General features: G+C 33.5%; 1 protein-coding gene across 1 annotated transcript; it reads left to right on the top strand.

The window, feature by feature from the left end:
- Positions 1-1,016: 1,016 nt before the first annotated feature.
- Positions 1,017-5,516, top strand: LOC110617207 (zinc finger CCCH domain-containing protein 40). The gene is made up of 5 exons (XM_021759889.2): positions 1,017-1,258; positions 2,495-2,640; positions 2,779-3,048; positions 3,792-4,015; positions 4,270-5,516. Exons 2-5 carry the CDS (start codon positions 2,536-2,538, stop codon positions 5,147-5,149), a joined length of 1,479 nt encoding a protein of 492 aa, XP_021615581.1. The 5' UTR covers positions 1,017-1,258; positions 2,495-2,535; the 3' UTR covers positions 5,150-5,516.
- The last annotated feature ends 7,506 nt before the right edge of the window (positions 5,517-13,022 follow it).

Genomic DNA, 13,022 nt, shown 5'->3' with positions numbered 1-13,022 from the left:
TATTTTTTAATTAAAAAAATATTTTTATGGCCTAATTTGTTTAAGGTCTCAAATGCCAGAAATATAAAAAAGAAATTCTAAATTATTTTTTTAAACAAAAGGAGCCTGATTTTTAAAATATGAAGACAACAGAGTTAATGATACAATTTTGACACACCCTAAATTTACTAGAAGATTTTACCAAACGGATTAATCTTAATCACTGTTTGGTTGGTGCAGACCACCGACCTTGCCCTTGGTATACATGCAAATGCAACAACCCTCAATTGAGTAGGAAAGTAGATGAATTAAATTATTCGATCTATTAAAGATTTAATTTAATAAAAATTTAATTAAATTTATTTAATTTCTAAACGAGTTAAATTTAAATTTAATTTTTAAATTTATTTAATAATAAATTAAATTTAAACTTCATAATATTCGATTTGTTAAGTTTTAATTAAATTCATTTAATAATAAATTAAATTTAAACTCTATAATATTTGAATCGTTAAATTTCATAAATTTAACTCATTTTTCAAATTCATGAATATATTTGCGAATAGATTTATAAATAGTTTTGTTAAATAAAGTAAAATTAATAGTATTTGAGGAAATAAATTTAAACTGTACATATATTTTCATAAATTAAATTTAAATTTTTTAAAATTTAATTTTATATAATTATATTATACTATTAAAATTTATAGATATAAACTTTAAATATTTATTATTATAAATTTAAAAGTTAATTTATATATATATTTATTTAATTAAAATTATTTAATTTTAAATTTAATATTTTTAAATTAAAACTCATTATTTATATAAATAAATTTAATTATTTCTAAACAAACTCAACTCTTTTAACTTCATTTATTAAATAAATTAAAAATAAATAAAATTTAAATTCAACTCAAATTAAAAAAATTTTAACTAAATCAAATTTCTAACTCTTTACTTTACCCGGTCTCTAAGCTAACAAGAAGCGCGCCCTCTCTCTTCTCTACGTTTTCTCTATTTTATTTTATATTTTAAAGCCTAATCGATTCTAAAACCGTATCATTTTTCTTCTTCTTTCCGACTCCCAAGTCGGAGCTCGCCAAATAAAAACCGTAACCCTAATTCCGAATTTTATAACCCTCAAAACAGTTAATTAATTATTACTCGTTCCCGCTATCCCGCAGAGAACTGACCCTAACCCGCAAATTGGAAGATTGAGCTTTGGAGCCTGTGAACTCCTAGTTCGAATTCCGCCTATCAAATTCAAACATTACAGGTATCTAAATTCTTCGTTTTCAATAATAGTCTTTAGCTTTTTGGAATCTATCCATGTTTATGTCATTCTCAATCATTATGAATCTAGTGTTTTTGTTTTTTTGGTGTTTCTTTTACCATTCTTTTTTCCCTCTTTTCTTTTTGGGCATGTTTTCTGCTTGTTCTTTCGATTTTAGCATATATTTAAAAAAAAAAAGAATTTTCCTTATGTTCTGTTGTTATATTATCCGAATTGGACTTTCGTTGTTTGGGTTGGATGTCGGTGCTTTCAGGTTTCTATAAACTTTCCTCCTCTTAATCCTAATATAGAAATATACGAAGTCTCCTATTTTACGATGACTTTAAAGAAAGAAGACACCATATGTGTCCGTCTGTTGCTCTTCATTGTTGTCCTCTCTCACTCAAAATTGCTATCGCTTTCTTGTTCTGCCGCAGTTTCTTCTCCCCTTTCCCATTATCAGAATTCGTATTTGTCTCTCAGCTTGCTTGCTTGCCATCAATTCTCATTTTCTCATATTCGATTCTCACTCTCAAAGTTCACCTTACATGCTCTCAAATTTTGCTTCTTCCTTGGTCTATCCGTAAATGTTACTTCTCTTTTTCAGTGACGTTGTTTTTTATAACAATCAATCTTTAATTCTTTTTACTTAAAAAATGTGTGTATTTTGATTTATTTTATTGATGTACTTTCATTTAAAGGCTTTGTATTCAATGGGCTGTTTGATGGATTAAATCGATATGATTCCATGCTGGTTGTACAGCGTGTTCTACTTTTTTAACTGAAAAAAATACTGAATCTGCAAATCAGTTCACTCCAGCTTTATACCCTTTCAAGAAGTTTGATTATTTCAATTTTGCTTGATTTCAAATGAAATCAAACTGAACTGACTGACTGATACCCCTAATACTTGGGCATTGCGAACTGGAAGGACGTTACACATTCCATAGATCAAAGTTATGAGTCTTTTGGATGGTTAGGCTTGTCTTTTCAACTCAGCACAATTAATAAACTCATAGAAACTGATTACCAGAATCAGATTTTGCTGCATCTTTGCAATGAAATCTAGGAATACATAATTTAATCTTGACTTATTTCACTAACTTCTCTTATCAACCAGTAATGAGTCATCTTTTGAGCTTCTGAAAGTCTCCAAAGGTCAAGGATTGGCCCCTTTTTTTAAACCTGATTTAATTTTGAAGTTGGAAAATAACCATCTGTTGTACTGTACTATGACAGGATTAAGCATACACTTAACCTAGGCTAGGGCTTTAGAAGAAATGGCACACAGATTGTTAAGAGACCTTGAGGCAGATGGTTGGGAGCGCTCTGACTTTCCTATCATCTGTGAGTCTTGCCTTGGTGACAATCCATATGTTCGAATGGTATGTATTATATCATTTCTTTTAAGTTTTACTTGTTGCCTTAATGTATTATCCTCTTGTGGCAAGCTCAAGTTTTTCCATTTTTTCTCAATGTCGTAGTAATGGTCCTTTGTTGTAATTTTGTTCACTGGGATGTAGACTAGAGCTGAATTTGATAAGGAATGCAAGATATGTACCCGACCTTTTACAGTTTTTAGGTGGAGGCCTGGTCGGGATGCAAGATTTAAGAAGTCTGAGATTTGCCAAACATGCAGTAAGTTGAAAAATGTTTGTCAAGTTTGTCTTTTGGATCTAGAGTATGGGTTGCCAGTTCAGGTTCGAGACACTGCTCTCAGTATCAATTCTAATGATGCCATTCCAAAGAGTGATGTCAACAGGGAATACTTTGCCGAGGAGCATGACCGCAGGGTAAGATTACTGTGTGCTGAATGTGATTTTTTCACGCGGGAGGGGGTGTGGGTGGGGGGAATATGACACATTTAAAACTTCATAAATAACACTATTGATATTACCCATTGGCGAGTGAAATACATGTATATTATTTACTTTCTTGTGTGTATTAATGTATTATTGACATGGAGTGATTAAGTTAGCATTGTCGATGATCTGGCCTAATATCTATTACAATTATTATTTTCTATCATCACTGGGGGGGGGGGTGTTACTCTCATTTTTGGGCATCTTGTATCTAATAACTCTCTGCGATTTTTGTGTTTTATAGTTATCATACTTTGTTTAGTTCACACAATGGTATAGATATTCCATAGGCTGAAAATAACCATTCCTCCCTTATTTGTGAAATTGTGTTCTTTCAATTTGGAAAATGCCTATCTTATATGAATAATTGTTGCACATTTAAAATTTCAAGCAAAATATGAAATCATGAGAATAGCTATTCTACTCTCATTTTGTTCCATGAGCCAACACAAAGCCTCCATGTAATTGTGTTCTGGTTTGACATTGTTGGTTGCTTCATTCATGTAAATCTGTTCAAACTTTATTGAGATTTATTCTGTGAGTTGTATTGTACCACGGAGAGATCCATGCAAATGGTTCTAAGTTTACTTCAATTAGATCATAACTAGTATTACCTTAATCTGCCATGTTGGAGTAAATAATCTGACACCTTTTTTTACTGTTGCACATTGCAGGCAAGAGCTGGTATAGATTATGAATCTTCATATGGAAAGGCGCGGCCAAATGACACTATTCTGAAACTTCAAAGAACAACGCCATATTACAAAAGGAATCGAGCACATGTTTGCAGTTTTTATGTAAGGGGTGAATGCACACGAGGTGCTGAGTGCCCTTATAGGCATGAGATGCCCATAACTGGGGAGTTGTCCCAGCAAAATATTAAAGATCGTTACTATGGGTAAGTGCAATTGGTTAATTTATTTTCGCTGTTAAGATTGACCATATCACCCTCTCTTCCTCTCTCACCCGCACATGCATACTTGTTCCATAAAATTTTTTTTTTCCCTTTTTCTTGCTGATCTTGTATGGTAGTTTTCCCCATATACCACACGCTACTTCACAAGCACACTTCATTATTAGCATGCTTTTACTATTGGAAGTTTATAACCTCTGTGTACGGTTCTAATTTTTTTTCTCCATATATTTGTGCAGGATGAATGACCCAGTGGCATTGAAGCTGCTTAACAAGGCTGGTGAAATGCCCTCATTGGAGCCACCTGAAGATGAAAGCATTAGAACTCTTTATGTGGGTGGACTTGATGCTAGGATTACGGAGCAGGATTTGAGAGATAACTTTTATGCTCATGGGGAGATAGAATCTATCAAGATGGTGTCTCAACGAGCAATTGCCTTCGTAACTTACACAACCAGAGAGGGCGCAGAGAAGGCTGCAGAAGAGCTGTCTAATAAGCTAGTTATCAAGGGCCTGAGGCTGAAGCTAATGTGGGGAAGACCCCAAGCTCCAAAACCTGAGTCTGAGGCTTCAGAAGAAGCAAGGCAACAGGCAGCAATGGCTCATGGTGGGATGTTGCCTCGGGCAGTTATATCCCAGCAGCAGAATCAATTGCACCCACCTGGGAGTCAAGTCCAACCTCCACCAATGCACTACTTCAATATTCCACCACCACCACCTCAGCAGGAAAGAACCTTTTATCCATCAATGGATCCTCAAAGAATGGGTGCCGTTGTTCCATCCCAAGATGGGGCTCCTAGTGGGCCAATGGGATCTGGGGAGAACAAAAATGCACTGGAGAGGCAGCAAGGGCAGCACTTTCCTTATCAGGGGATGCCACCACCACAGGGGCAATATCACCAACAACTTTATCCTCCATATGGATACATGCCTCCAATACCCCCTTATCAGCAGTACCCTCCATCATATCACTCTGGGGTTCCCCCACCACAGGCTCCACAAGGCACCCAGCAGCACCAGCATTCTGTCATGCTGCCAAGGACTGCTGCACCTTCAGCATCTACAAGCACTGGACCTCCACCTCCAGGTTCTGGAGCATCAACTTCATCAAATACATGAAACTTGGGTATGGATTATATATGATGTATTTGAGCAAGTTTCTCGCATCATTTATGCCTTTTTGGATTGAAATGTTTTATTCCTTCTGCTTTTGGGTTGCACTAGTATTTAACCCGCGCCATGATACCAGTTATTTCTTAGGGGTGCTGTTCCATGTATGAAGTTAGATCAATCTATCCAGAAGTAGGGGGATTAACTGTTGCTTTCAGTAATCAGGAGCTAAATTATGCTAGTGCTGCAAGCTGCTTACATCAAAGGTGGAGTCAATTTTGCTTGACATTAGACTGATGTTATTTGGTGAACGTTGTGATTAAATTAAAATATAAGATTTCCAGTAGCTTAATCCCCAACCTTAGGTTGGCGGTAATTTAGTTGGTAAATTTAAAGTTTTTAGAAAGTGTGAAAATTATTTATATTTGGTTGACATTTTTTCTTAACTTCTCGAAAAGTCAAGAATTTTTTTAAGGGAAGTAACTTATTTACTCCAATCAAATTAAGTTACTTCCTTGTAAGTGGCTTCTCAATAAACAACACGTTTGAACTAAATAAGACCTTAGAGTAAACCTTTTCATACTTTCCAAGTTCAGAACCTGATTTCCAATAGCTCTTTTCTTTTTTTTCTTTCTAAAGTGCATGTAAGGTTGGTAGCAAATCAAACACATTTTCTTACTACGAAAGCATATATATATATATATATATATGAAATGATAAAGCCATATATCACGTCTTTTTCTTTATTAATCTCAGCCTAAAGCCACCACGTACATAGGACATATTCAAGATGATTAAGTTACAATTTAAGCGCTATGCTGGATACCCTATACAAAGAATGATTACTAGATCCATCATCTGGTACATCCTGCCTGCAGAGGGCATCGGATTTCATTAAGCCACTGCAACGTTCAACAATTTAGTTTTCGGTTGAGCAGTGGCGTTTATAACAGCTGCTTAATGTTGGAGGTAACACGTAGTTTTCTTCTTCAAATTTGTCTCAAAAGCACGTTGATCGTGTGGTCTATGATCAACCTACCGAGTATAGTTGCATATCTAAATAGTTGGAACAGTTATAAATCATGTCATAAGAAAAGAGATCATCTGACAGGGTTATAGTTTTGAAACAGCCGGGCCCGAATTGATTCAAATAACTTTTGGACTTACTTTTTCGCTTGGCCCAAAATGGTTAACCCAAATGGGCCAACCCAAATTATTTAATAGTTTCGTGCTAGCTATTATATTCAATTTCAATTTCTTATCATCTCCCGATGTGAGACGGATTTGCGTCGCAAATCAACAAGCAAGCATGTCACCGTTACGCTCGGTCCCGCTAAATTTGCAAATCCGCAAGCAAGTAGGTCACCGTTACACTCGATGTGAGACGGATTTGCATCCCGCTAAATTTGCAAATCCGCAAGCAAGCAGGTCACCGTTACACTCGATGTGAGACGGATTTGCATCCCGCTAAATTTGCAAATCCGCAAGCAAGCAGGTTACCGTTACACTCGATGTGAGACGGATTTGCGCCGCAAATCAGCAAGCAAGCAGGTCACCATACACTCGGTCCCGCTAAATTTGCAATGTCCTTTCGATGTGAGACGGATTTGCGCCCCGTTAAATTTGCAAATCCGCAAGCAAGCAGGTTACCGTTACACTCACTGCTAAATTTGCAAATCCGCAAGCAAGCAGGTTACCGTTACACTCGATGTGAGATGGATTTGCGTTGCAAGCAAGCAGGTTACCATTACACTCACTACTAAATTTGCAAATCCGCAAGCAAGTAGGTCACCGTTACACTCGGTCCCGCTAAATTTGCAAATCCGCAAGCAAGCAGGTCACCATTACACTCGGTCCCGCTAAATTTGCAACGTCCTCGTTGCAACTGAATCGATTACAATTGTTAATCAGGACCGAACCATTGGGTATTGTGGTTCGCTAGTGTTTCGGGCAAGCAAGCAGGTCACCGGTCACCGTTACACTCGGTCCCGCTAAATTTGTAACGTCCTCGTTGCAACTGAATCGATTATAATTGCTAATCAGGACCGAACCCTTGGGTATTGTGGTTCGCTAGTGTTTCGGGTGGCTCCACCTCGTCTCTCACGGGTAGCCCTTTCCTTGCAGACCCAAGCTCCGCATAATTTGTCTGACCCAGGGTGGCTCTGATACCAATTGAAACAGTCAAATCCGAACTGGTCCAAATAACTTTTGGATCCACTTTTCCACTTGTCCCAAAATGGTTAACCCAAATTATTTAGTAGTTTCGTACTAGCTATTATATTCAATTTCAATTTCTTATTATCTCCCGATGTGGGACGGATTTGTGTCGTAAATCCGCAAGCAAGTAGGTCACCGTTACAAGTTTCTCATAAAATGAATATGATGTGCTCCAGTTGTATTTGATACGAGTATGGTTCCTTTCTCTTTGATATAGAATGATAAGAAATTTATGGTACTTGGAATTCCTCCATGTTCCAAATCTCCTTTGCATACTGAACAATTGTGCGATGACCACTGAATTTCCCACTCCCACCTGTGCTTAGTATGGACATTTTCAGCCATCTCTTGTGATCCATGCCACCAACATTTGATGTTTCTCTCAAGATCAATCAACAACTCTCTTGATTTTACTAGTAATATTTATACCATAAATTATTCATACAATTTTTTCTGGCATTAAGATCAAATCAGAGTTATGTATCCAGGCAGGCTCAAGTGGATCAGCTGTGACTTGAGGGCTTTTTACATTTTCAAGTTGAAAAAAAAAAAAAATTCTCAAACCCTGGTCCGGAAAAACTTTTTTCCCGGATCAGGGTGAAAGCCGACTCTACCGCACTTTAAAAGTGCGGTAGAGCGTACCGCACTCTTAAAGTGCGGTAAGAAAGAAAATTTTTTAAAAAAATTACATTACCGCACTTTAAAAGTGCGGTAATGTACTTTCACAATTTGAAATGCAAAATTTTGCATTTCAAAACTTAATTTTTATTTAATTAATTATTATATTATATTATATTAATTTAATTTATTTAATTATATATTAAATTTATATAAATATAATTATAAAAATTATATTAATATTATTATAAATATTAATTATATTATTTTATTTTTAATATAACATTATATTTTCATATTTATTATTTTATTTTATTATTTTTATTATTATTAAATTTTTAAAAAATTATATAACTAACGACACTTAAAAAAAAATGGACTTTTTACTATTTTAAAATTTAAAAGCTGTTACTGTTTCAAAAATTAAATATTTATAAATTAATTGTAATAAAAACAATAAAATAATAAATATTAATGATATAATGTTATATTATAAATAAATTAAAATAATTAATATTTATAATAATATTAATATAATTTTATAATTACATTTATATAAATTTAATATATAATTAATAAAATAAATATTATATTATTTTATAAATAATTTAAAATAATTAATATTAATATTGATGATCTGAAATCCAGAAGATAGGGTTTTACAATAATTCTGTAAACTTAAAAAAAAATTTATGTCTAGAGGAGGACAATCCTCTTTTTATATGTTTTCTATCTGCTAATGACGTATAACAAACTGTCTATCATTAGGCCACCTGTCCCTACTATGTTGATTCGGACGTACGAGAATATCAGATCTCTGCCCATACGTAACGGCCTTTGATTCTCTCTGAACGCTATATGTGGATGGACCCACAAGACAGATGGGTTGATCTCCTTCCTGATTCCGGGCTGAGCCGAAAGATAAAATTAAAACAGGGCAGAGGGGATCTGCTTGAGGGGCTATGAAGGCTAGGACGGCCTAGTTGAGAAATTCAGATGGAGTCTGGTCTCAAGTCTTGAGCGGACTGAACTTGATTTACGTGGGAGGCACGAGGGTTTTTAGGTGATGGGCTATTGTCATGGGTCTGACCCCAGACCGGGATAAAAAAATCCAGCGGTCATTAAATATTAATATATCTTTTATAATATATTTATATAAATTTAATATATAATTAAATTAATAAAATAAAATATAATTAATTAAATAAAAATTAAATTTTAAAACACAGAATAATAAATATAAAAAATATAATGTTATATTATAAACTCATTTAAAAAAAATATATAATATTATAAATAAATTAAAATAATTAATAAAATAAATATAATATTATATTATAAATAATTTAAAATAATTAATATTAATATTAATATTAATATAATTTTTATAATTATATTTATATAAATTTAATATATAATTAAATTAATATAATATAATATAATAATTAATTAAATAAAAATTAAGTTTTGAAATGTAAAATTTTGCATTTCAAATTGTAAAAGTACATTACCGCACTTTTAAAGTGCGGTAATGTAATTTTTTTAAAAAATTTTCTTTCTTACCGCACTTTAAGAGTGCGGTAAGCTCTACCGCACTTTTAAAGTGCGGTAGAGTGGGCTTTCACCCTGATCCGGGAAAAAAGTTTTTCCGGACCAGGGTTTGAGAATTTTTTTTTTTTTTCAACTTGAAAATGTAAAAAGCCCGTGACTTGATATGTCAAACAGCCTAGGGTTTTGATTCAGATTAAACTGGGAGGAGATTAACGATGACGTTAAGTGACTGTCAAATAACGCCTTCTTGTTTCGGAGGCTGCTTAAGCAATCTCAATGATAATGAAATGTCAAAGCTCAAAACTAGGATATTCAATATCTTTCTTGTAAGCTTCATCTACTCTTTTCTGAGCGTCCACATAGCTTGGGAAGTCATGTCCAACAAGAAAATAATCACCACGGCTATAACCAGAGTTCCCCTCCAGAGAATCAAGAAGCGGATTGTAACCATAGATTTAAAATGCCCCACTTCTTATAAACTTTTTGGCCTCTTCAAATCAAGGATCTGGTTTGAACTGTGTAATCACTAACCAAGGTTAATATTTGACAGGGAAACAAGGTTCCTGCTCCCGATTACTTGTGTGGCATCAATAAAAGGAGAATTATTTCAAGCAGAAGAGCAAAAATTAAGCAGGAAGAAAATATAGTATTCTATTCATTTTCCTGTTAATTGGAAACTGATTCGTGTCGTTATCGTAGTGCTCTATTAGCAACTAGGTTGCAGCATAAGTAGAGGATACCATCAGCATCAAGTTAAAGATACGAAGGAAACATGACAGTTGATTATTTAATGGAGAAACTTGCATGCTTCAGCCAGTACTCGTTTCATAGTTAATTTAGTTTTACAATTAATAGGAATCTCTTGCCCTAGTCAGCACTTCTGAATTTGATTGCGGTAGCTCCATTTTCCGATTATGTTCATTATAGATAACTGGAAAATTCATGGAAATCAGGATTGAAATAGCAGTTACACAGTGAATGTTGAGAAGTAAATTTGTTACCAATCCATTCTCTCTTTCCTTGAGTAGCTTAGGCACCTCATCTGCTGTTGCACCAAAGAGAGAAATTTTCCTCCTATTTCATGTTGCTTGTGCCGCTTGCCTCCATGCCTGCAGTACTTATATATATGCTGCGAAATAGTTCACTTCCTGGAATAAGCATCTCTGCCACAGATACATTGTAATTTGGAGCAAATACTACCTGAAAGTCAGAAATTTGTTAGTGTGTGTTTAAGATTGGTTATTAATAGGCACATTAACGTCTTGGTTACAAGTTGGCTGAAAAGCACATGAAGAACAAGTTACTGAAAATTAAATTCTTAAGGTTTGATAACTTGAAAGGGTAACTTTTACTGTGTGTTGATTTTCAAAATACGACAAGTGTCCATAATCAAAACATGCTCAGCTCGAAAAGAGTCATTTAAGCTTATTTGCTAGGACTTGTCTGACAAAATGGACTACGTATGAGCTAGTCTAGGTTCTGTTCTGTTTCCATTGATGATACATAGTCTGCCCATACCTGTACCTCAGACCATATCCCCATGCAGGCAAATTTAGTGTTGCCATGGAGTCTAGGAAGCACGAAGCAAGTCTCCCAGACCACCATTTCCAAGTGCTGCATGCATCTTTCTCCTATATATAATCATTTCTAGTAAATTTGAATCATGATTAAGAACAAGTATGCTGATGACGTTCTTTCATGAAATCAGAGTTCATTAGTTTTGAATTTAACGGGATTTATTTTGTTAGACACCATGAGATCAGAATGGAACTCTGGTTCATTAGTCTGCCCATGCCTGTATCTCAGACCATATCCCCATGCAGGCAAATTTATTTTGTTAGACACCATTAGTTCAATTGAAAATAGTGTTACTAAAGTTCAACATTTTTTTATAATGTAATGCAATTCTTGAAGCTAAATTATTATTTTATAAAAAAAGTAATGATTGATGGGCCTAAGATAGGCCTGTTTTGAGAGAGCTTAATGGGACCGGTAATGATGCAGAGGTGCAAAGGGAAGCTATGGGCTACGGCTACAGCCTACAGGGAACTAAAAGAGAAAGCTAGCCGTAACCAAAAACTGTAAAGTCAGTGCAGTGCACGTGCACGTGCAATATGGTAAAGGTAAAGTGTTCCAAGACAAGAATCAGAAGATCTCCATACATTAATAATATTAATTTTTGTGAATAAAATATTACTAAAGGTGAAAAAAATATAAAGAATCCTAGGTTGTAGGGTTCCGACTTTCCATTTTCCAAGATTAGCAATCCTAATCTAAACTTTAAACCACAGGCATAATGTCTAGGTAGAATCAAATGGGTAAATTTCTATGCTTATTGCATTGTTCTTTTCTGGGGTTGACCACTCCTTATTGCCAATTCCAATATCAAACCACAACCCAATCTCTATTATTTTGCTTTAGTTGTTGGTCTTTTACTTTCAGTATAAACAATTTGTTTTATTATTATTATTACACCATAATTGGAATAAATTGAATTTTTAAAATTTTTTAATATGGGGAAAAACTTTTCTACTTGACTTTATTTTCATTTTCTTGTCAATGAAGCGATACTCATTAACTTTACTACTTTCACAAGGAGATCAGCGAACAGTTGGAGAAAAATAAGCAGCCCACCTGTTCTTCTCACATCAACCATCAAGTTCCTTTATTTTCCCTATCATTCCCAAATTTTCATGTTTATTTTTAAAAAAGTTATCCAATATAAATACCAAAATCTCATAATATTTTTTAAGATAAATAATTAATAATTAAGCTACTTGATTAATTTTTTTTTTCGAAAAAAATGATGATACTAATAATAAGAAATGTAACATACAAGAATCCAAATCCAATCTATATCAAAATCTTTTGTGCAGTAACTTTTGTAGGTTGTAAGCAAATGGAGAAAAGATAAAAGTATAAAAAAAGATGAAGCTTTGCTTTTGGGATCATCAACCTCTTCTTAATCCTTCCTTTACTCTTCCAGTTTAAATGCTTTTGATAAAACCATTCCAAATTTAAATTTTTTGCTTTTGATATTCACTATCAAACTCACTGCTTCAATTTATATATTACAATTCATGTTGCTTTAATTTTTAAATTATTACCGTTATTATTATCATCAACCCATCAACTTATTATTTTTCTTATATGTAACTTTTTTAAGTAACAAATACAAATCTAAACCTAAAGTTTGGCAATTTTCTTTTTAAATTGTAACAGTTGAATATTTAAATTAGCATGATTAAAATGTGAAAAATATGTAACATATTCATACCTGTTTAATCTATAAGAGATACAGCTTTCCATATGAATACAGATTTAAGTTGAAAATATTAATCAGTTTATTGCTTATTTTGTATTATATATATTTTTATTTTCTTTATAATAATTTTAAATTTAAAAATTAGGGTACTTAATTATTAAATATAAATACAATTATTTTTGTTCTTGTGCTGAAGAGAAAAAGAAAAAGAAAACAGAAAGTTTTCTATCA

Source organism: Manihot esculenta, chromosome 1 (genome assembly GCF_001659605.2).
Source record: "Manihot esculenta cultivar AM560-2 chromosome 1, M.esculenta_v8, whole genome shotgun sequence".
NCBI classification, from domain to species: Eukaryota; Viridiplantae; Streptophyta; class Magnoliopsida; order Malpighiales; family Euphorbiaceae; genus Manihot; species Manihot esculenta.
Note: the sequence above shows the minus strand (reverse complement) of the source record. Positions and strands in the feature narration are given on the sequence as shown.

What these genes read in the sequence shown, in the direction of transcription:
- LOC110617207 (XM_021759889.2), top strand. Translation starts at nt 2,536, where the DNA reads ATGGCACACAGATTGTTAAGAGACCTTGAGGCAGATGGTTGGGAGCGC. An exon ending in CCGAGGAGCATGACCGCAGG is followed by an intron (nt 3,049 to 3,791) that starts GTAAGATTACTG and finishes TGCACATTGCAG; the next exon opens with GCAAGAGCTGGTATAGATTA. An exon ending in ATTAAAGATCGTTACTATGG is followed by an intron (nt 4,016 to 4,269) that starts GTAAGTGCAATT and finishes ATATTTGTGCAG; the next exon opens with GATGAATGACCCAGTGGCAT.